The following is a 25,359-nucleotide window of genomic DNA, read 5'->3' on the forward strand; positions in this document are numbered from 1 at the left end:
GTTTTAAACTTTGTCTGCCTTTGATGGTGTATGTGATATATGAGATCCTGGCATATTAGAAATAGCTCAATGGAGTAGTTTGTATCTATATTATGTTTGTATTTTATGCTTCCGATAAGGCCCCGTAGGTTATGTATACCAAGTTATACGTCCGTTTCTGAATAGGTCATGCCTAAACTTTTAGGGGCAGGTTTGGGGTGTGACAAGTGGTATCAGAGCATGAGCTGCTATCTCACACACGGATCCATTGAGCTGTAGGGTGTCTAGAAAAGATTTAGACATCATGCATGACATCCTAAAAGTATAAGACAAGTTCGATGGCAACATTACGTGTACTCTGATAATGCTAACAATTTTGAACTATGTCTATTGTATATAATTGATTGTTGTGTAGGTCATGGTGAGAACAAGGACAGAAGATGTGGAAGATGCTACCTCAGCACGACTAGATAGGATGGAGAGGATGATTATGGAAATGGCGGAGACTCTACATCAACAATAGCAACTGCCTCAACAACAGCCGCCACCGCCATCGGTACCTCCACCAGCAGCACAAGATTTTCATGCTGAAAACCGGACTATTACCCTTACTAAGGAGTTTAAAAAGATGAAATTGCCGTCTTTCAAAGGGGGAATAGAGCCAATGAAAGTTGAAGCCTGGGTGTTGGGAATAGAGAAGTTATTCGAAGTTTTCCCATGTACCGAAGCTCAAAAGGTGCAACTAGCTGCCTTCACTATTGAGGACGAGGCCCGGAGGTGGTGGATGCTTACGAGAACAATCCATCCAGGGTTAACATGGGACAGATTTCTGGAGCTGTTTTATGATAAATATTTCCCTCAAAGCATGCAGGATAAAAAGGTGACTGAATTCGAAACTCTCAGACAAGGGAACAAGACTATTGCTGAATATGAGGCCCAGTTTGCAGAGTTAGCCCGGTTTGCACCGCACATGGTGGACACAGACTACAAGAAGGCACGAAAATTTGAAGGGGGATTACGGGGAGTAATTCTGGATCGAGTCAATATGTTGAAGTTACCTACCTATGTAGACGTACTGGAGAGGGCTGTTATAGCTGAGGGAAACCTTGCTGCTCAGAATCGGATCACCGAGTGGAAAGGAAAAAGGCTGAATAATCAATGGTCAAAGGGGCCAAGTATTCCACCAAACAAGAAACAAAATTTAGGGACTTCAAATACTTCTGCCCCTAGTCAATGTATGATTCCTGCTTGTTCGGAATGTGGAAAGAGGCATCGTGGGACATGCCAATGGAAGTCTGGAGCCTGCTATCAGTGTGGCAAAACGAGTCATTTGATAAAGGATTACCCTCAGAGGAATCAACGAAATGGCGATAAGGCTACTACCAGTTCAACGGGGTCTGCACCAACTGCCAACACCAAGTCAGCTGCTAAATCTACTAACAATAAAGACACAGCGAGACAAGGCAGAGTGTTTGCATTGGTTCTAGGAGATGTGCAGAATGCAGCAACAGTAGTGTCAGGTACATTTATGGTTCACAGTCATTCTGCTTCTGTCTTATTTGACTCTGGCTCTACTCATTCCTTCATGTCAAAATTATTTGTACAAAATTTAGATAAAATTGAGGAAACAATGTCTTATATGTTATGTGTGTCTTCACCTATAGGAGACTCTGGGTTCGTTTGGTTTGTATTTCTGAAAAAATTTTGGGAAATTTTCTCTACAAATAAGTTTTTAAAAGTAATCAAACCAAACAAATTTTCCCAAAAAAATTTCTCAAAACTTGTAAACCAAACAAGTTTTCCAAACAAATCTCTCTCTCACACACATCAAATCAATCACTTTTTCCAAAACTCTCTCTCAAAATAATTTTCCAAAACATCTTTTGAAAAAAACCAAACCAAACAACTTTTCGTACTTTTTATCTCTAAAACACATCTCTCAAACACAAACCAAACATACCCTCTATGTTTTGCACTTCTGTCTATTTTGGTTGTGAACTCGAGCTTGGGAATGTCCGGGTATACGCCAATCTGTTACCTCTTGACATGACCTATTTTGATATTATTCTGGGAATGGACTGGTTGGGTGAATATGGTGCAACTATAGATTGTCTAACTAAACAAATCAGTTTCCACCCTCCGGGACAATTAGAGTCTACCTTACAGGGGCATGGCGTAATTTCTCCACCTTATTTGGTCTCGGCAGCGAAGGCTTGTAAATTAATTCAAAAAGGGTGTCAGGGGTATTTATGCAGTGTTTTGGAGGGACAGGTGACATGATCCCAATTGTGTGTGAATTTCTGGATGTCTTTCCTGAAGAATTGCCATGGCAGTTGATAGACCGTGAAATTGAGTTTACCATTGAAGTAGCGCCGGGAACCCAACCCATTTCGAAGACTCCGTATAGAATGTCGCCAGTTGAGATGAAGGAATTGAAAATGCAGTTGCAAGATTTATTGGACAAGGGATTCATCCGTCCGAGTGTGTCTCCGTGGGGTGCACCAGTACTGTTTGTAAAAAAAAATGATGGAACACTCCGGCTTTGTATCGATTACAAGGAACTTAATAAAGTCACAATCAAGAATAAGTATCCATTGCCGAGAATTAATGACCTATTTGATCAGCTGCAGGGGGCACAAGTCTTTTCCAAGATTGATCTACGGTCTGTATACCATCAATTAAAGGTCAAAGCTGATGATGTTGAGAAGACAGTTTTTCGAACCCGGTATGGTCATTATGAATTTTTGGTTATGCCCTTCAGAGTCACTAATGCACCAGCAGCTTTTATGGGTTTGATGAACCGTGTTTTCAAGCCCTATTTGGATGAATTTGTGGTGGTTTTTATTGATGATATTCTCATCTATTCGAAGAATGCAGATGCTCATGAGAATCATCTTCGTTTGATCCTTCAAACCCTCCGGGAAAAGAAATTGTATGCAAAGCTGAAGAAATGTGAATTATGGCTACTATAGGTGGCATTTCTGGGGCATATCATCACAAAGGAAGAAGTTTCTGTTGACCCACACAAGATTGAGGCAATCATAAATTGGCCAACTCCTACTAATGTGGCTGAGGTGCGTAGTTTTATGGGGTTAACTGGTTATTACCGGAGATTTGTTCAAGATTTTTCTAAAATTGCTGTGCCACTTACACAACTGACTTGAAAGGGAGTTGCATTCAACTGGTCAGTAGAGCGAGAATCTGCTTTTCAGGAATTGAAGACAAGGTTGACAACAGCACCAATTTTGGCCTTACCATTCGGTACAGAGGGATTTGTAATCTACAATGATGCTTCGCACAAAGGGCTTGGTTGTGTACTGATGCAAAATGGAAGAGTCATCGCTTATGCTTCTCGGCAGTTGAAACCCCACGAGAAGAATTATCCCACGCATGATCTTGAGCTGGCAGCAGTAGTTTTTGCTTTGAAGATATGGAGACACTATTTGTATGGCACCACTTGCGAAGTATATACTGACCACAAGAGTCTCAAGTACCTTTTCACTCAAAAAGAGTTGAATATGCGGCGGCGACGGTGGTTGGAACTTCTTAAAGATTATGATTTGCAGATTCATTATCATCTTGGTAAAGCCAACACAGTTGCAGATGCGCTCAGTCGGAAAAGTATGGGGACTTTGGCAAGTTTAGTTACAAGGCAAAAGGAATTAGCAATTGAATTGGATAACATGGAAGTAGACTTGGTGCTACATGGACAAGAAGCTTTAATGGCAGCAGTGATGGCCCAACCAACCTTACTTGAGGAAATTAAATTGCATCAGATAGAAGATGAAGCTCTAAAGAAGATATGTGATGAGTTAGGAACAAAATCAAAACCGGGATTCAGTTTGGTAGACTCAGTGCTCAAATTTCAAAACCGAATATGTGTCCCCAATGTGTTAAACCTTAAGCAAAAGTTGATGGAAGACGCACATACCTCAAGGTTTTCAATGCATCCAGGGAGTACCAAAATGTACCGAGATTTGAAGCGAAATTTTTGGTGGCCAAGTATGAAGAAGGAGGTCGCGGAGTTTGTCTCTAAGTGTTTGCAATGCCAGCAAGTAAAAGCGGAGCATCAGAAACCTGCCGGTTTGTTGCAACCTCTTACCATCCCAGAGTGGAAATGGGAACATTTGACCATGGACTTTGTTGTGGGGTTACCACGGACTCCCCGAGGTATGAATTCAATATGGGTTATTGTAGACCGATTAACTAAATCTGCTCACTTCCTACCAATAAAGACTCAGTATAACGCGGACAAATTGGCGGCAATTTATGTGAATGAAATTGTGAGACTTCATGGTGTTCCGGTCTCAATTGTATCAGATAGGGATCCGAAGTTTGTTTCCAGATTCTGGCAAAGTTTACAAGAAGCAATGGGTACCGAATTAAAGTTCAGCACAGCTTTCCATCCCCAGACCGACAGTCAATCAGAGAGAACGATACAGACTCTAGAGGATATGCTCCGAATGTGTGTGCTAGATTTTCAAGAAAGTTGGGAAACCCACCTACCGTTGGTAGAATTTGCGTACAATAATAGCTACCATACGAGTATAGATATGGCACCCTATGAAGCTTTGTATGGAAGACCATGTCGTTCTCCCGTGTGTTGGGCTGAAGTTGGGGACAAATCCTTATTAGGGGCTGAAATTGTTCAGTTGACAACTGAAAAAGTTCAAGTTATTCGGGAAAGATTGAAAACTGCTCAGAGTAGACAGAAAAGTTATGCGGATAACCGACGGAGGGATTTGAAATTTGAAGTGGATAGTCATGTCTTCGTGAAAGTTACTCCGATGAAAGGACACCCAATATTCGGAAAGATGGGTAAGTTAACACCCCGGTATATTGGTCCCTTTCAGATTCTGGAAAGAGTGGGTTCGGTAGCTTACCGAGTTGCCCTTCTGCCACATATGAGTCAAGTACATAATGTGTTTCATGTTTCTATGCTTCGCGGATACCTTCCGGATCCGTCACATGTCATTGATTACCACCAAATTGAGTTGGGGGACATGCTCATTTATGAGGAAAAACCAATCCGCATTTTGGACCGACAAGTGAAACACTTACGAAATCGAGAAATTCCAATGGTAAAAGTAGAATGGCAAGAACATTACGAAACTGACGCAACGTGGGAAAGAGAGGAGGAAATGCAACACCAATGCCCACATTTGTTTCAATCCTAAGGTAAAACTAGTTTGGAGGACCAAACTTATTTAAGGGGGAGAGAGTGTAGTAACCCGACCCTTGCACATGATTTATGTTATATTCTCGGTCCTCGATTGGTACTTTTAAATGCTTACTGTAAAATTCCATGAAAAATTATGATTAAGTAAGTGAAATTTATGTTAATGGATGCCTATCTGTTTCTTAAGAAAATTATCTGTCACCACTAAAACGTTTGAATTAGAAATTGGAAGCCTTAACGGTTTAATTATCTGAAATTGATAATATATTTGTGATCAGCATAATTTTTAAGTAATATTAAGTACGTTTACGAAATTTCAATTTTGGAATGATTAAACGATTAAATTTTGTCCTATATGTCATTATTTATGAATATATATACTTAAGTTCTCTTGAGCTTTGATAAAAAAAAACGTGAAGCATCTTTTGGAGAGAATAAGGGTTTGAAAAGAAGAAGAAAAGAGAACAAAGACAAGGTACAACAAGGAAGAGAATTGGGATCAAGTTAGGAGAATCATTAAATTTTTCAAGCTTAAGGTATATTAAAAATTATTGTACATGAAACTTCTCCTTTTAATTGTGAAGAAGGGCTTGTTTATGGTTTATGTTTGGTGATTTAGGGTTATGGAGAATTGTTCATGATTTATGTTTGCTTGAAGAGGATACTCATCAATTGGTTGTTTTGACATGAAATTATGCCTCAATCCTTGTTTCTCATGTTAAACTCATGAAAATATATTTATATAATGTGTGATGTTTTAATAAACTTGAGGAACTTGAATTAAAGATGGAATTTAGAAGGTTTGTAACTTGAATAAGCTTCTCCTCATGTGTATTTTATGATGCTCAAGTTCTAGTACATGCTATGGTGAAATTTATACTTCAACCCTTGGTTTTATGCCATGTACCATGTGTTATGATTTATAAACATAAATAACTTAAGTTAAAGGATGGAATTTGGAAAAACAATAGTGACTTGATCAAGCTTTGAATCATGTTACTTTGTGATATTCAAATGGCAATTCATGTTATAGTGAAGTTGGGTCCATATATTGCATGAATTTCATAGTGAATTGCATGTAAAATGAAGTGGTGATGTGTAATTGTGAGTTGAAACCGAGCTGCCCCAAAACAGGGCCATGGCCGCTCAAGCGGAGGCCTTGGGTGCTCGAGCGGAGAAAGAAGAAAAACTTGGAGATGGCTACTGTCTACGGCCGCTCGAGCGGAGGGGTATGACCGCACGTGCGGTGCATGGCCGATCGAGCGGAGGGTCCGGCCGCACGTGCGGCCCGGGTTGGAAACATGGTTCGCTTCGTTTTGCATGCTTGACTCACTAGTATTTTTAGAATATTTTTCTGATGATTTTAAGATAGTTGTACATTCATGCAAAGTGTAATGACTCCGGGAATGACTTAAGAAAGAGAAGGGAACTAATGTGCAAGTTTTAATGTGTGCAGGACACACTCCGGGAGGAAGTAACACGTCATCTCAACCCTGTGAGTAATAGTACGCTTTACTACAGATAATGATTGCCCTTAGCATTCTATTGATGATAATTATGCACATGTTCTTAATGTTAATGCGTGAATGTTCTTAATGTTAATGTATGAATGTTCTTAATATTAATGCATGATGATAAGAAGGTGAACATTTTGCCTACTCTCATAAGTTTCAAGCATGTTTCAAGGGCCTCGTGCCATATGTTTCAAGGGCCTAGTGCCATATGTTTCAAGGGCCTTTTGCCATATGTTTCAAGCATGTTTCAAGGGTCTCGTGCCACATGTTTTAAGGGCCTCGTGCCATCACGTTTCAAGGACTTATAGCCACATGCTTATGTTGCAGGATTGGGCATAAGGCCATTATGTACTTAACACAGAATCAGACTCACCGTGTGAACTCTGCATCTTATTATGTATTGATGTATTTCATGTTTCAAGTTAAACATCATTTATTATGTATTACTATTTACTGAGCCTAGCTCACTCTCTATTATGTCTGTTTCTGTAGGTCATCAATCCGGAGGTCAGTCTTAGCCTTGATGCCGTCTTCTTTTGTCAACCTTTACGTGTTCAGGCACTATACAAAGCCATTCATTTTGTGAAGTTGTTATGATGTTGGCTTGCTATTTAAGCGTCCATCTAAGGTTGATGTACATAACTTCATGTTTTCTTTGTATACGCCCAATCATGGGGCTGGAACTGTAAATGTATGCGGATATAACCGATGTCCAGGGATATAGTTTTAAACTTTGTCTGCCTTTGATGGTGTATGTGATATATGAGATCCTGGCATATTAGAAATAGCTCAATGGAGTAGTTTGTATCTATATTATGTTTGTATTTTATGCTTCCGATAAGGCCCCGTAGGTTATGTATACCAGGTTATACGTCCGTTTCTGAATAGGTCATGCCCAAACTTTTAGGGGCAGGTTTGGGGTGTGACATTTGAAGTGTCACATTAATGTCGGTCACAGTGGAGTATCACATCATACCTGTCACATTAATAAAATGATATAGTTATTCACCAAAATATGACTAAATCAAAAAATAAAACCACACAAAAAAAAATTATCCACTAATAAGACTTAACATATTAATTAAAAAAAATTAAGACTAATTAAATAATTATTTGTGAGATGAGATTTATTAATAAATATGAATAAATTAAGCTACTCCAAATATTAAAAAAATATGCACTAGCCTGTAAAAATTCTCTCTGTCTGAGCTGTTCATCACATCATATACCTTCTCTCCCGAAAACCATCTCTCCGACGACCCGGCGACAACTTCTCAGGCGACTTTACGATTAAATCTGCAATGTGTTCAAGTTGTACTCTTCTCTTGGTGAGTCTAATCTCTGTCTTTCACCTGGGCTGTGTTTGGTACAAAGTTAGGCTCCGTTTGTTTTTAGACATAAAATGGAAGGAATTGATAGTAAGAGGATTAATAGTGAAGAAACTGTTAATGAAGTAAAATTGTATTTGTTTTGATAATATAGTTGTTAGTGTAAAGATTGTTAAATTATTTTTATATAAAATAAATATAAAATAATAAAACAAATACAAAAATACAAAAACATTAAACATTAATGTTTTAAAAAAAATGCCTAACATGTAAAAAAAATTTAAAAAATTAAAATAAAATAAAAAATTCAAAAAAAATAAAATAAATAAAATAATGATTTTTACTTAACAAAAAATACAAAAAGTTAAACATTAATGTTCAAAAAAAAATGCCCGACATATAAAAAATAAATAAAAATAAAAATTTTCTAGTCCGTCCGAATATTTTTCTAATATCAAGTCCTAGAAGCCCATCTGAATCCCTTTGGGGAGGCCTATCTCAATCCGGAGCTTACTATTAATCTCCTATCCATCTCTCAAAACAAACATAATATTAATGGGTCCCACTCACTATCAATTTCAATCCTTCCTCCAACTCTCCAAACAAACGGACCATAGTGTACTAATTGTTGATTTCAAAAACTCCTTTCTTTTACTGCATCATCTATGTTCCTTCTCCATTCTGGGGTTTCATTTTCTTATGGCTACAAATTTAGGGTTTCAAATACATTGTATCAATATCTACATAAATATATCTAATTCTAAATACAAATACTCCCTGTTTTAATGTTTTGTGTGTATATATATATATATATATATAGAGAGAGAGAGATTCGTATCCATTTAAACTTGTCTACCTGTAACCCATTGCCTAAAAGTGTTACTTTTGAGCTTTGAAAATGATTTCATAGGCCCACATACTCATCATATAAGCCCAATTTGGGTCCCATTTGTTTCGATTCAAAATGCATTCCTGATGTGTATAAAATAGCTTGCTTCTTTACATATGAAAGTTTGGGGCAAATTACCAACACCGTCAAGGTTTAACTAAAATACAGATTATTCTAGATTTGAAAAATTACATTCCGCCTTTGAGTTTTATATTTTTATAATAAATTGTCTCCTGAACTTTATATTTACATAACAAATTGTTTCATTTATTATGCAAATATAAATCTCAGGAGTAATTTCTAATTTTCCAAACCTCAAGAAAAATTTGTATTTTAATCAAATCTGGTGTTTTTAATTTTCCCTAAAGTTTTATATCTTTATCATTAGTTTATTATGATGGTCCAGGTTTGAATTACCTTTAATTCAATTCAATCTCTCATTTTTCTATTTTTTGTTGCTCACATCCCAATTCCCCCTCCCCGCCCGGGTTGGGTGGGTGGGTTTGGGGGGTGGGGGGTGGGATGGGTGGTGGTTGGTTTGGACCATTCTAGGTATTTCCCATGGTTTCTATTCAACGTCGGCTTCTTGAATTTTTAGGACCTTGAATGTCTTTTCAGGTACCAAACTCTGAATTGTTGCATTCCACTTCCTGAATCTACATGTTTGCTTATGCTTTTGCCTTTTGAAACTAGGATATTTTCAACTAGTGTTACCTCATAATAGTGAAAATATGGTTCAATTAGATTCATTTGGAATGTGAGTTGACTTTTTAATTTTTCGATTTTTTGACTATTTTAACCTGTGGTTAAAAAGTTTTGTTTGGATAGATTTTTTGGCTTTTTTTTTTTAATTTTCATGAGAAAAAAAATAAAATGATTATGATTTGAATGTAATATTTTTTAACCTGAAACTAAAAAGCGTATTTTGTATTTTTTTTTACCTATTTTAGCGCTAACACGCCCAACCCATCTTCCCAAACGATGACTCAATTCATCAGTATTGGAGGTGTCATTATCCCATTCTTCTTTAGAATTATTTGGTCTTGAAAACCTTTGGAATTCCAACTTAGTTGCCTACTTTGACTTGAGAGATTTGGTAAGAGATTTAAAAAGAGAAAGAGAAAATGTGAGTGAAATAAAAATAAAATATATTTACATTTCACTTAGTTTTCGTTTTCATTTCCAAATCTCTCATCAAATCTCCCAACCAAACACACTATAATTGTTTCTGGAAAACTGAGGTTCAATAACTCACTCTGCAATGCACTGTTAATATGCAGACAGAAGAGGCCATCGCTGTTTACATGTCTGTTCATTTGCATCTCTAGAAATATTCAGAAGATATGCTTGGGAAAGAGAGAATGCTCATTCATTCATCTTTCCAACTCTTTATCTCTGTTGGATTCTTACTCTTCTGGGCTGTCATCTCGCAAATTCCCTTGGGTTCGAAACTTTCAGTTGTAGAAAACAACCATTGGACCTCCTCCAATGGGAATTTTGCCATTGGATTCTTTCACCGTTCGGATCAGTATAGTGTTGGGATCCGTTTCTATTCAAATTCTGTTCCAATTGGTAAACAAATGGCGGTTTGGGTTGCCGGAGCTGAACTTACAGTGGGCAACAAGTCTTACCTCCAGCTGACCCAAAATGGAGAACTGGTTTTGTTTGATTCCACAAGAGGAGTCGTTGCTTGGACAAGTGAAACTACCAATTCATCGGTTGCTTCAGCATTTCTTCTTGACAGTGGCAATCTTGTTCTTCTCAACACAAACAGAGAGATTGTTTGGCAAAGCTTTGACACCCCAACAGACACACTCCTCCCAGGGCAGAATTTCTCTGTTGCCAAAATGCTTCGTGCTGCTAGCAGGAATTCTGTGTCAAGTTACTACAGTCTTCATGTTGAAGGTCGGTTGCTACTCCGGTGGGAAAATAACATTGTATACTGGACCAGTGGAAGCCCTTCTCAATCAATCCTCCGAGCTATTCTCAGCTCTGATGGAACCCTGCAACTTCTTGATCAAAGATCCAAAGTGGTTTGGTCTGTGTTTGGAGAAGATCACAATGATTCAGATGTGAAACTCCGGTTTCTGAGGCTAGATGTCGATGGAAATCTTCGGCTGTACTCTTGGCATGATGTTTCAAGGTTATGGAGACCGGTTTGGCAAGCTGTTGAGAATCAGTGCGACGTCTTTGCAACCTGTGGCCTCTGTGGCATCTGCATCTTCAATGCATCAGGCTCCTCTGTTTGCAGATGCCCATTTTCATCTACAATGGAGTCTAACTTGGAGTGTTTGGTTCCATATGGGCAGGACTGTATGTCTGGTTCCTTCATGACTACATACGAGCACACCTCCCTGTATGGGGTTTACCCACCAACTGAAACAATCACACGAGCAAGTTTGCATCAATGTAAGCGTTTGTGCCAAGAAGACCCTCGTTGCACTGCTGTGACCTTCACCAATGATGGGACTGCACAATGCCGAATTATGAGAACTCGATACACTACTGGTCAATCAGACCCATCTTTAAGTTCAATATCTTTTGTCAAGAGGTGCTCCGATCCAATTGCTGCTTTACCCATATCCCCTGCATCTTCATTTGTGTCGTCATCATCATCATCATCATCCCCACGTGATACTTCACTGAAACGGTTGAATAGGCTTTGCTTTCCTTGTCTAATTGGAGTGGCATCAGTCACATTTGTAGTGTTTATCCTAATTCAGATTGGGATTGGCTTCTGCATCTACAAGAGATGGAACTATATCAAGAGGAAAGCTGCTTTAGCTTACACCGGCCCTAACTCAAAAGGTTTGATCACATTAACCTTCTCTGAAATCAAAGACGTTACAGGAAATTTTAAGCACCAAATTGGACCAAAGATGTTTAAAGGTATGCTTCCAAACAACCAGCCAGTTGCAGTCAAAGACCTGAAAGGAGCTACTATGGAAGGAAGGAAGTTCCGAAGCACTGTTGTAAAAATAGGAAGCATTTATCACAAAAACCTTGTGCAGCTGGAGGGTTACTGTTGTGAGTCAGATCATAGATTTTTAGTTTACGAGTTTGCCAAGTATGGCTCACTGGGAAGATGCATAGAAAACCCTAAGTTGTGCAAGAGGCTGACATGGCGAAAGAGAATAGAGATCTGTTTAACAGTGGCAAGGTCCATTTCGTACTTGCACACGGGATGCAGGGAGTTTGTAAGTCACGGAAATCTAAAATGCGAGAATGTGGTTTTCGATGAAAACTTCAAAGCCAAAGTGAGTGAATTTGGGTTAGGGAGAGTTCATGATGACCGTGGGGGAGCGGCAGAGGAGGATGTAAAAGATTTTGGCAAGTTGGTGGTGAAATTGCTCAGTGCACGGCAAGAAGCTGACGATGTGTGCGAATGGGCTTATGAGAATTGGGTAAATGGACAGGCTGAGAAGGTAGTTGATCTAAGAATAGAGGATGGGGTAAATTCAGAAGAGTTGGAGCGGGTGTTGAGAATTGCTTTTTGGTGTTTGCAAGTAGAGGGGCAAATGAGGCCTTCAATGGGTGAGGTCATTAAGGTGTTAGAAGGAACCTTGACAGTTGATCCCCCACCACCTTTCATTTGCCAGCATCCTCAAGATTAGGAAGAGGAGTCATCAGAATCTGAACTAGAGCCTTAGAACCCTAAATCAAATATGAATATTGATTTAATTTCCTGGTTTTTCTCTCTTCATTGTATAGTGAAGCTAACTGAACTGATGCAATAGTTATGTATTTTTATTTTCCACCCATACTCTTTGAGATGGGCATGCCATTTTTTTCACCCCAACAAAATTTTTGGGTGTTTTTAGCCATTGCCAAGGAATGAATGAATTGTTTTGAAGTGTTCTTTCTGAAGCAGTGATATGTGTTGTAGTGTGCGTGTGTGGACGTCATGATATTTCCCCTAATAATAAATAATACTGCTGTTAGTATTTTTGGCTTTTAGTTTTTAAGATAATAAGACATGCTTGCTTACTTCTTAATGGATACTCATCCTCTCCATTAGATAGTTTTAACGTAGATCTCCATCAATAAATATAAAATAATTATATTATTGTAACTTGACTATCCGCGCTCTTTTAGGAAGGTGAATAGCCTTATAGTTTGGACTCTACTTGTGGTTTTGAATCTGATTTTACAAATGCAATGTGAAACAGTGAAAACACAAAAAAAAAAATCCAAATCCGGCAATTTTTTTTTGGAAAATCGATATTTGAATCAAATATCAAAAATGGATTGCTTTGCCATATTTTAAAATCGCCGCCTAAATATTTTTGAAAAATTTAGGAAACCCGAGACTCGTGCTAAAGGTCATTAGTCTGTCATCACCAAAGTGTCTCGACTCGGGAACTTACGTACGAGAGGGAAATGTCATGAATTGAGCATCCCACTCTCCTAATCAAAGATTGGCCTCTACTAATCATGATGTGTTTCTTATTTATATTTTATGATCTTGTTCCGATTTATTAGACTATTATTACATTACTATGTGCTGCACACAAGTATAGACTAATTTGCAAGAATTTGAACATTTGATCTCATGCTTTGTTTCAAAATTGTTTTGTGAATTTGCCACTTGAAAAAGTGAGCTAAAATAGACATTAATCAAACCATCACAATTCAAGCAACTAGCCTTCATCTACAGGCATTCAAGCATTTAATCATTTAAGCACTTAGCCTCATGGCAAGCATGTTAGACGTGGCAATACTCACGCTCATGTGATATACTAAAGCAAGTAAAGGCTCACCTACTCCAAGCCAAACAACAAGAAGCTAATTAAAAAACATGCATATCCCTAATCAATGCACCATGACTAATGTAATACATGCGATATGCAACTAATAGGCTCGGCTAATAATTTATGACATGTGAATCAATTTGCTAACATGCGGTCTAAGCACGTATTCAAAGAATTATTTAAATAACAATGCAAGTTTGAATGATGAATCGAGTCTTGATACATGCAATACAGGTGGATGCAAGGCACAAGAATACTAACGAAACGTGATGCTTTATACTAACCATCGTAAGCGAATAAATAAAAGAGAGAAAGACGTAGGATTAGAAGACATACACATTATTACAACGTTTGATCCCTCACGCAGGAAGGTGTGAATCAATGTCCAAAAGTTTGAATTAAACTAACTATTACAAAACCGAATGAATGAATAAATAGGCTAAGCTAATTAGGCTATCTATGCTATTACAACGGATAACCAAGATTATTACAACAATTACAAATAGACAATAATGAATAATTACAACACTTAACAATTAACGAGACTAATTACACTAAGCAACGTTAAATTAATTAATTATGATAATCATAATATAACCGATGATGCGCAATAATTGCATGCATGTACATGTACAATGTTCAAGAACAACCATGTCTGTCCCAAGCTTGCTCTGTTTCACTTCAACCGCTGCCCTCTGTTTTCTGCAAAAATACACTGCTGACCAAACTTTAAGGGTCGGTCGGGCGGCCCTCAATAAAGCCTAGCCGAGCATAGAGAAGGCCGATCGTGCCTCAGTTTTGTGCAAAACTACGTTTTGTGTTTGAAGTGTAAAACAGTGCAGACAGAGTTGTTCAAGCTCTGTTTGTCCCTTTCTTCCTTTTGTGTCATGGGAAAGCATTGAGAGAAGGTTGAAATTGATTCCAAAGCTATTAATGAGCAAATTGATTGCTTGATGATTTCGGATATAATTTTGGACAAAAATCAATGAAATACAATGAATATGGCCACCCCTCTATCTTGTCATGGAGTGAACTCAAAGAGGGTGGTAGAGACGCTCCAAGAATTATCAAAATGCTATGAATTAGTGCATGATCACTATTGACTCGATAAATTTGGCATAACATCTGGCCAAGTCTAAGCAATTTAAGCCATTTTCTTTATGTTCGTTGATCCAATTTTAAACCAATTTGTTTAGCCATTGCAATTCATTAGTCCATTTGTCCATGGTGATGTTAAAGTCTGCTAAACAAGAAGTAACGTCAAATGAGAGGTTTTTCTAAAACATGAGAGAGACTATACCGTTGACAATGAATCTTCGAAATGATTAAGCCATTAAGTAGAAGTCTTTCTTACATGTTTTGAACAACCTCAATCGGTTGAAATCATTCTCAAGAATGAAAGAGATAGATAGTTAGATGATTAAGACTCTTAACATGAAAAGTAAGTAAAAGAAAGTTTGAAACAACATGCAACAAGTTATGTATGCCAATTCATGAGACAACAAAGGAACTAACCAAAGCTTGAACCAATTTAAAAGGCTAGGACAGCCCTAAAACAGCCCTTAATAAATGAAAAACAGAGGCTTAAAGCTCACCCAAAAAAAAATGTTTAAAGCCCACAAAAGGAGACTAAAAGAAGCTAATCAACAAAAGAGGAAACAAGGCTAGTAAACAAGAACAAGGAGGGATGACTAACCCCTCCATTTTTGAAACCCCCAAAACATGATTTTAGCCCTTTTTTAACTCTGAAAATCAGTGTAGAGAACAAAGGAAAAGAGTGAAAAAGTAAGGGTTTGAGCTATAGGTAAAAATGTAGAAAGAGCAAACTCTTTCTACTCTTTTGATAGCTCTCCAAACCCAAACTTAAACACTTAAATAGGATCAAAACAACACAAAATGATAAGAACTAGATAGCAAATTAAAGAGTTGAAAGCAAGAGGGAAGAACAAGCTTACACCTCTCAAAGAAGTTAACTCTTGCTTGTGATCCAAACTAAGTATCAATACACCCTCAAGCTTGAATTAGGCTTCTCAAAGATCAACCATGGCTCTAAGATGGCGAGACAAGGTTGTGTATGGTGTATGGAGATGACACGAGGGAGGTAGGTTAACTCAAAGGTTGCTGACCATAGAAGAAGGAAGAATGAGGAGCTCTCAAGGTGTATATAAGCTCTTTAGAATTTTTTTTTTCCAACCTCCAAAACAAAGGCAGGACCTCGTTTTTATAGAATTTGAGCTCAGAAGATAATAAATATCTTCAAAAATGAACAGCTGCACGGTCTCCTACCCAGCACAATGTTTCTAGCCACCAAGGCTCGACCGGCCATTCATAGCCATGACCGGCCTTCACTGAGATACGGCCGAGCATGCATGGCCTCCCCTGTTTTTTATTCAAACTCAGCTGAAGGTGGCAAAAGGTCTAAAAATGAGACTCAAAGATTCAAACAAGGTAAATGGTAATGATTTGAGGTTATTTCGAGAGCCTAATTGAATCCGAATTGCTGTGAATTCAAAACACACAATTCAACTTTCATCATCGAGTGTATCGAATTAAGTGCCTAAGTCTTATGGGTGGTCAAAATGGGTTGTCTACAGAGAACTTGATCTTTTAAATGAAGTTGATCTTTTAAATGAATACGTTGAGAATTCGCAAGACAGAGAACTGTTAGTATCTTGTATGAACTTTTCCAGACTGGCACTCCAAAAAAGTCATTGACTTGCTCTCTCTAGAACTAGAGAATATTTAGGGTTAGTTTGGCATAAACTAAAATAATACAAAAAGTCACTATCTTATTTAAGTCACATCATCTTATTTAAATCACATAACTTCTCTAACACATCACATCACATCAAACCCAACCCAAACACAACCCATATAAGCCAATAAGTCAAAAAGTGTACTTTTTTATAACATCCCAAACCAACCCTTAATAGCACAAATACTTAAAACTATAATCTATTACTAGAACATGCATAATGAGTACCTCAATCCATAGGGATGTGCTCTTTATATCGAAACATCCTGCCTCATCTAGAATTGTACTTGCCTAGCAAGTATTCGAATTACTCTTCCTAATTTGGTTGGTTTTGATCTCCTCAATAGTCTCATTTTTACCCAACTTAAGAGTTATATCCTATTGGGATTCCATCACTTAGGAGTCATACTTTAAGTAGGGTTTGACCAATGTTACAACTTTAACCAGTGTTATCTTGTCACCTTGTGGGTTCCACTCAAAAATATGTCCCCACAATCATAAAAATATACTAACATTAATTCTAAAATAAAAGTTTGGGCAAATTATGATGGTGTAGACACCCCATTTTTGACCGCCCTTAAGACTTGGGCACTACTGATGGTTTGCTCGGTGTTGAGAGATGTGCAGGGCAAAGAATCAGTTTCTTCGGCTAGAAGAGAGGCAAATCTTTCAAAACACTTTGTTTAGGGTTTTGGAGTTGAAGAAAAGAGGAAAGGAGAGGAGAAAACTAGTTTGGGAGAAGTTCGGCATGAATCCGGGTAGAAGCGAGTCGAGCAGCCCTCGCTGAATCGGGCTTATCTATCTGTTCACTTGGAGTTTAGCTATGAGGCCACCACCGTCGGAAAGCTTACTTCTGGGGCTTCATTTTGCACTCAAGAATCTCCTAGAGCCAAGTCCGGGTGGGGGAGATATGATCAGTTGAAGTCGGGCATCATCCCGGTTGGATCGAATCTGCGCGGCTTCACGGAAAAGGGCATAACTTTTTGCACAGGAGGAATTTTGATGCAAGGTTTGCGCCATTGGAAAGCTAACTTCCGGGGCTTCAATTTGGACACCAATCGGCAGTTTTTTGACCTTACCGGCCATCCACTGGCACTATATATATCCGGCCGGCAATTTATTGTGCCGACCGGCACTTTATTTTGCTGACCGGCAATTTTTGCTAGCCGACGACCTTCCGGAGCATTCTGCAGATTGAGTGGATTCCAGCTGTGCCAGCTGGAATTCACAGAATCGATCCCCCACGTGCATGTGTGTTTGTTTTGCACCTTGTGAGCCTTTGAACCCCTTAACCTTCTAGAAGCTTGAACCTTTTGGCCAAGCTCTTGGCCAGCTGTTTTAGCTTCCTCTAGAAGCCTTGCACCCCCCTTGAACCCCTTGGCCCCTTTGAAGCTTGTCTTAGAAGCTTAGCATTGCTTATATAAGCACCTCTCCTCCTCCTTTGTTTAGGTTAGAGATTTGAGGCAAGAAAAACCAGAGATATACCCCATATATCTGATATACATACATACAAACCTCCATCTCTCTCCATATCTCTCTCATTCAACCATCAAACACCTTTGTTCTTGGGCCATTTCTTCATCAACTCATAGCACAAGGCATCCAACGCCCATTCCAGCAGCTTGAGGCTGTCCTCCAGAGGTTAAAAGCTCCCAAACTCAGTCCAAAGGTTGCTAAAGATTGGTTCTACAAGGGTGAGTCTCATTTTCCCTCTTTTGTGCATTTTTTTGGCCTATATCTTAGCTCCTTGTGGTTACATCTTTGGGCTCCGACCCAAACTTCAAATCATCATATTTTGAGGTCCTCTTCATGTTTGATTGAGGACCTCTTGCTGTTTGAGGATAGTAGCTAGCACTTCCTTCTTTATCTCTCCTTTAGGCCCTAATCTTGCATGTTATTTTTGGCCTATGTGTAATCTGTTTTTGGGCATGTAGTAAACTGTATATAGGCTTATTTTGATCCCTTCTTCAACATTGAAGAAGGGCTCAACACTGTTTGGGACTTCCATGTTGTACTTCCCTTTATATCCTCTTTTTGGTCCCATTTTTGTATGTCTTGGCAGCCCCTGATGTTGCTGTTTCTGGACCTTGGTCCGAACTAAAAGTGGCTTTATTTTGACCTCCTGAACATGTTTTATTAAGGGTATTTTCTTGTTTGGTGAATGTTTTGTATACCTCATGTTATAGCCACTTTTGAGCCTCATTTTTGCATTGCATTTCTAATATATTTGTATACTGTTTTTGGGGCTTCCATAAACTGTAAATAGTCTTATTTGGGGTCCCTCTTAAACATTGTTGAAGGACCCTAACCTGTTTGGGGCCAGCACCTATGAGTTTCTTTTTAATCTCATGTTTAGGGCCATTTCTTGCATGCTAGTTTCGCCCTATCTTGGTTTGCTGTTTGACCATGTTTTGTACTAGTAAAATGCTAATTTTGGGGCTTCCTTGCTTCTGTCTTTACATTCCATGTCCATATCGTGCATGTTTGGCATAGCTATAGGCCATTTCGGGTGCCTAAATTCGCATTTTGGGACTATTCCATGCATTTGGTGTCATTTCGCCTCATTTCGGGACTGTTTTCCCCCATATTTTAGTGCTGAAATTCTATTAGAAGGATTGCTTTCCATTTCTATGTCATTTGTGTTGCGTATGCCATTGCCTCGGTTTGCGTGCCCGTGTGCACGCATTTCGAGGCACTTCATTTTCATCCATCGGCCTCTTATGTGAGTGTGGCTGAGGCTCTCTCATGTTAGTATAAGTCCATGTTGCATTCTATATGCCATTTTAGCCATTGCATTGCATATGCCATTGCCTCGATTTGCGTACCCGTGTGCACGCATTTCGAGGCACTTCATTTTCATCTTATGGCCACTGATGTGGGTGCGGCTGAGGTCCACTCACATTGGTGTAAGTCCACCTTGCATTGTGTATGCCATGTTTCAAAGCGTTGCACATGTTATGTTGTTAGCATTGTGTATGTCATGTAGTTGCATAGCATGCTTGTATTCTTGTTTGCATACCTAGGTTGCATTGCATTGGCATGCATGCCTTGCCTCTTGATCATGTGATAGAGGTTGGGCTTTAGTTTGTTTGATTGGTTTGCATTTCATTTGACATGAAAGTTGCATATTTGATTCCTTGGGCCATCATGCATGGAAATGCGTGATTGGTGGTCCGAGAATCGAGGCACATGCCCCTTTGAGTCATTACCATGATAAGGGACATGAATAGTGCATATACGCCTTGAATTGTGTTGCCATGCTTTGCTTTGCACTCTGTTGCTGTCAATTGCAGGTCCTGCAGACATTCCTTGCCGACCGGCAGTATATATTGCCGACCGGCAGTAAACAAGCTGCCGATGGATTCATCTTGTGCCGGTGACTACACCACACTGCCGGTGGCAATTCTACTCAGCCGGTGGCACTCCTCAGTGTCCAACGAAGAAGTCCTGAGGTTTTGGTAGCCTTCAGAGGAGCAGAGGAAAGAAAACAGAGGCAGCCTATGCATGGCGGCGCATTTCCCGAGGCGATTTACCTGTTTTCCTAGATTAGTTAATTTGTTAATGAATTAATTAATTTGTAATATTTAATTAGCTTGCGTAGTTAATTAATTTGTAATATTTATTTGGTCCCTCCGAGCGAGGGCATATTTGTAATAAGTGTGCGTGCGTGTGATGTATGCCTTCCAACCCCACTTCTTTCTTCCCTTTTATTTACCTGCTTATGATGGTAGATTAGGGCACATTTATTTTAGCATACCTTACGCTATGCATGCGTGCATTCATGCATTTGTTGACATGCATCAGGCTCGGCACATCATGCTAACTGTATTTGTACTTCAATTCACAAATTGAATATGTGATAGTTGATCGCATTTCACATGCCATGTTTGGGTTAGCCGAGCCTACTCTAAATTGCATCCTTGCCTGTGTTGCATTAGCCACTTAACATGAACTAGGGACATGCATGTTTGCTAACTAGTTTATTGTTTTGGCACGGAGTACAATGTAAGTATTTATGCTTCAGCATCTCGCATGCGTGTGAATGTTAACATGACAGTATGCTTACCATGCGGCTAAGTGCTTATATGAGATAAACTGTTTGAATGCCTGTGGGTGGAGGTTGGATTGCTTGAGTTGGAAAAACTCGTTGAAATCCGTGTTTTAGCCTACTTACGAGTAGCAAATCCCGAAACATTTTCAAAACAAACGTATATGCAATGCTTATTTCCAAATTAGGCGATCTAGTCTATACTTGTTTGCTGCGCGCATAACATAGTAATTCTAGGCTAATAAATGGAATAAGAACACATAACGTTTTCAAAATCGGATATCATGGTTAGTAGAGGCCGGTCTTCGGACCGGGCGAGAGGGGGTGCTCATAGCTGACCTTCCCCGATCGTACCCAAGCTCCCGAGCCGAGACAACTTCGGTGATGACGGACATGTGGCCTTCGGCACCGAGTCAGGGTTTCCTAAATTTCCCCATTTTAAAATATTTAGGTGGCGACTCTGTATCTTGCAAAGCAGTCCATGTTTGGCACTTCTTTTTCAAAAATCTGTTTTTCTCAAAACGATTTGCCGGATTTGGACTCTTTGGTTCAGACTTAGAACCGTGACACAAATCGAGTCCGAACTGTAGCATGAGGCCCACGGGCGCGTCTACAGATGGTATTCCCTGTATTTTGATCATTGTGTTATTTTAGTCTTTGTAATTTCAATTGTCTCGATTTTTATTCTAAATTTATGATTTTGTCTCAATTTAGCCCAATTGATTACAACTACTAGGATTTCGTTATAGAAAATACACACATAAGTGTCATGTACCATATTTTTAAAAGAAAAATTATAAACTTATTAAACTCAATCAGTTAATCTCAACTAATTTAGTGATAATTTTTATAAAAAAAAAACACTAATCATATTATTAATTGGACCAAATTGATACAAAATTTAAAATTAAGAGTCAAAATTAAGTCAATTAAAGATGTAAGGATCAAAATAACACAAAAGGTAAAGTATAGAGATCACCGGTGTAATTTGCCCTAAAAGGTTTTATGATTGTTGGCATGTGACAAACAAATATTCATTTAGTGCACTCATTTAGTTTGGACTAAATGTTGTATTTAAATTTTGAATTGAGTGGGAACTTATAGAAAAACACAAAAATAAACAAACAAACAAAGAACTGAAGTTAATTTTTTTGATACTTTTTTTCTCTACAAATCTTCTCGTATTCTTTTAAATTTTTTATTAGCTATTGCATTTTCAAATGTGTGGTATTTAGTAAAAAAATTCAGATTCTAACTTAGGCCTCGTTTGGAAATATATTATTTTAGTGAGTTTTTAATTTTTTGACTAAAATATATAATAAAAAAAATTAGTATGTTTAAGATAACTTTTAAAATTTTTACAAAAATATGTGTAAAAAGTGTGTGGGTAATTTTCTTACCACACTGCCCGCCTAGTAATCAGCTGGAGAGCACCGGCAGAGTAGACGGCTTCAGTAACCTGTAACAGAAAGAAAAAGGCTCCGGCGGTGGCTCTTCCACCCGGGGGCACTCCGACGATCAAGTCAGTATATCTCTCAAAGATAAATCAAGTGCTAAACTCACAAGCTTGAGTATAAAAGTGCGTACCTTAGACCCATGGGGGTGCCTCTCTTTTATAGTTTACTCAATCCTAGTCCCACTAGAAGCCTGACTTCTATGGACTCCACTTCAATACCGACTTTGGATTCTTCAAGAGATAAAGATAAACTCCCTAAGAGCTTTATCCTTATCTTGGCTAAGTCTCCTCGTTGTCCTAGGACTCCTGTCCCTTATCTTCTTATCTCGGATTCCGATATCTTCGGAAATAACCTCGGCAACTCCGAGATCACCTCGGCGTAACTACCACGACACGTGGCACTTCGGCTGACACGTCGGCGTCGCCATGCCACGTGTTGGTATCCAAAAAAATATATCCCCACAACTGCCCCCTAGGTTCTATTACCTCGGCATTCTGAGGTGATGGAACCTATATCGATATTTCTTTCTGCATAGTGGCTAAGAAACTTTTTGGCCGAGATAATTCATTTTCAAGCCGATGTGTTCTCTTCGGAGAACAAGAATTCAAATGAACTCCACCACGCGCATGAGCTGTCATGCACATCTAACCGTTTCTTTCACGTACTTTGTCTTCATTGGCCCGTGTCTGTGACGCGCCTGAAAGCTGTCTTTCACTCGTCTGCGCCGTCTGACGTGTGCGTTGCTCTTGGCGTAATAAACGCCCTGCTTTTGCCGCCGTTTCAAGTTTTTTGATAAAACTTTTCTTTCCCTCTTCCTTTATCCACTTTTTGCATTTCTGATTTCTTGTTTTTTCCCTCTCTAAAAGCTCTAGCATTCTTCGAATCTGCCATTTGCTCTAAGCCCCAAATTCTGTGACCATCTTTATTCTTTCATTCCTGCGAAGCTTTCGCCACTGTTACAACCGTCGTCTGATCTCGGCGAATATCGCTCCGGCTTCATTTTATATGGTAAGCAACTAGCCCCCCTTACCCTCTTTTTTTAATTCTTGATTGTTTCTGAAGTTTCTTGCTATTACTGTTCTTCTTAGGCATTATTTGTGAATCATTCACCTGAATGCGTCTTATTTCATGATTTTTCACATGCTATGAACACTTTTCACTTTTTCACCACTGTTCTTAGCCTTTAACCTTTTTGTATTCTTCGTGTTCTTGATAGCCCATCCCTGTTCTTGTTTCTGAAACTTCGCTTTTGTTCTCTGTTTTTTGTATCTTTACCAGATCTGTGACCTCGATCTTCGTCTTTATAGTTTTAGGTTTGGGATTTGTCTGTAGAACCTTCAATCTTTAGGAAAAACTGAAACAAACCTTACCAGTCCTTACCCAGGTTTGAAACCGAGGTTCTAGCAACCCTTCTGAAACACCTATCTTCTGAAACACAGCCTTCTTTGTTTAAGCCGACGTAATGGGTATGTGGAGACACCGGGTAAACACCCCAAGTAAACTTGAATTTTTTAGGCAAGAATTCTCTATTCCTGCCGATGTCCACCTGAGGCTGGCTGAAGATAATGACTCTATCATGCCCACGGATAATTCAATGCCCTTTCCTATAGTAGCTTTTACTGAGTGCGGACTCCGGCTTCCACTCAATCCCCTTTTTCGTGAGGTTCTCCACTTCTATAAGTTGAACCCCATACAACTTACCATCAACTCATATCGAGTGATTAATGGTATCATAGCCCTAACTAGGCAGGAAAATGTTAGGATCACCCTTGCCAATGTACAATATTGTTATACCATGTGCCCCCTTAACCTAAAGGAAAGAGGTTACGTCTACTACCTCAAGTCGAGGTCTACTGAATTCAAAATTGTAGCCGACCTCCCGAACTCCAACAAGGGAGCCGGGGATGACTTTGTCATTGCTTCGGGAAATTGGGAATTTGGTCCAGACGAAGATGTTCACCTCTACCCTCTTCCTCGAACAGTTAAAGAGGGCAAGGGTAAGAGCCCAGCATCAATACTTAGTTATTTCTTTTCCAAGTCTTCAAAATTTTGTCTGTTTCTAATGTCTGTTTGTTTGTCCTGTAGATCTTCATCAGCCACCAAAAAACTTTCGCCAATCGTACTTCCCAGGAAAAGATTTAAAGAAGCTTCTTGATCTTCCAATCCACAAGCGCAAAGCTCCACTATTACTAAACTTTATTCCGACATACAAATCCACATTGCCCGACGTCCCGAAGAAAAAGAAGAAGAGCCTCTCTCCACCTACTGCCACAACTATAACCGCTTCTTCATCCCGAACAGATCAAGAGTCCACATCTGACCCAACCAATCAACCATCCACTTCGGCCCCATACTTGATCCCAATACCAGAAAGAAAACGTCGGCGACGCCTTGTCAAAACTGCCGAAATGGGTCGTGCAAAGCCAATTGCCCAAAATCTCCTTGCCGACCTCCCAACTGATGCTGATGCTGTACCATCCCAACCAATGCCCCCACCGAAGCCAAAAAGAATCAAGAAGGCCCAGCCTAAGGCCAAGGCTGTTGAGACTGATGATAGTTTGCCTATCTCAAAACTGGCTGAGAGTAAGAAGACTTCTTTTGCTCCTGCAAAAAGGTCTGCTGAGACCCAACCCTCCAAGTCCACCCAATCAAAGAAGTCGAGGTCTGCCTCAGCTACAATTTTGGGGTCCAAGAAACCTGATGTCCCCTGGGCACCAAAGTTGACTTTGGAGGATAGGCCAATTATGTCAACTGAGAGTGCCAACGACATTAATGTCAGTGTCGCCCTCAGTACTGCTCTTCTTCTTCCAAGCGATCTGGAGCGAAATGCTGGGTACAGCGAGTACGAAAACTACGCGCTAATGCACCAGCACTCCGCTCAAGTAAGTGTTTCTTGTTTTGCCTTTTCTTTCTGCTTCATACTTAGAAGATTTTCTAACATTTCTGTTTTCTTTCAGGCCATCCAGCACGTCCATTCGTTTTCGATGCAATCTTTTGAAAATCGGCAAAGAGTGGTCGACTTGAAGAGGGAGGTTTCTGCCCTCAAAAAGGATAGTAAATCTCTTGAATCAAAGATGAAGAAATTGGAAGATCAGGCCAAGGCCGCTACTAAGGCCCAGCAGATGGCCGGAGAAAAAACGGAGTCTGCTGATGCTATTAGAAAGGTTGCCGAAGCTGAAAAGAAGGAGTTTAAATAAAAAATGGTTCAGGCTGAGAAAGAGCTTCAGGAGGCTCTGGCCACAAAAAGGCCGAAATCAAAGAAGTCGATGAGAAGGCCTACGCCCAGGGTATGGCCGATGTCACTGAGGAATACAAACTTCAAGTTAGGCAGGCATGCAACAGGGGCTTCTCCCTCGGTTAGATGGCCCTTGCCAAAAAACTCAATATCCCAGATGACTTAAGGCTGAAGCTATTCCTCTTCCATTTCCTCCTCTTCCACCTCCAAGTCAGGCTGAAGAG

At 39.4% G+C, this 25,359-nt stretch overlaps 1 protein-coding gene across 1 annotated transcript; it reads left to right on the top strand.

The window, feature by feature from the left end:
* The first annotated feature begins 9,343 nt into the window (after positions 1-9,343).
* LOC114313734 (G-type lectin S-receptor-like serine/threonine-protein kinase SD3-1) lies at positions 9,344-12,759 on the top strand. Its single transcript, XM_028260147.2, has 2 exons — positions 9,344-9,507; positions 10,170-12,759. Exon 2 carries the CDS (start codon positions 10,233-10,235, stop codon positions 12,501-12,503), a length of 2,271 nt encoding a protein of 756 aa, XP_028115948.2. The 5' UTR covers positions 9,344-9,507; positions 10,170-10,232; the 3' UTR covers positions 12,504-12,759.
* Positions 12,760-25,359: the final 12,600 nt, after the last annotated feature.

This window comes from Camellia sinensis, chromosome 12, assembly GCF_055761805.1.
Source record: "Camellia sinensis isolate YWXY chromosome 12, ASM5576180v1, whole genome shotgun sequence".
In the NCBI taxonomy this organism is placed as follows: domain Eukaryota; kingdom Viridiplantae; phylum Streptophyta; class Magnoliopsida; order Ericales; family Theaceae; genus Camellia; species Camellia sinensis.

Excerpts from the sequence above, each read along its gene's own strand:
- LOC114313734 (XM_028260147.2), top strand. The coding sequence starts at position 10,233 with ATGCTTGGGAAAGAGAGAATGCTCATTCATTCATCTTTCCAACTCTTT.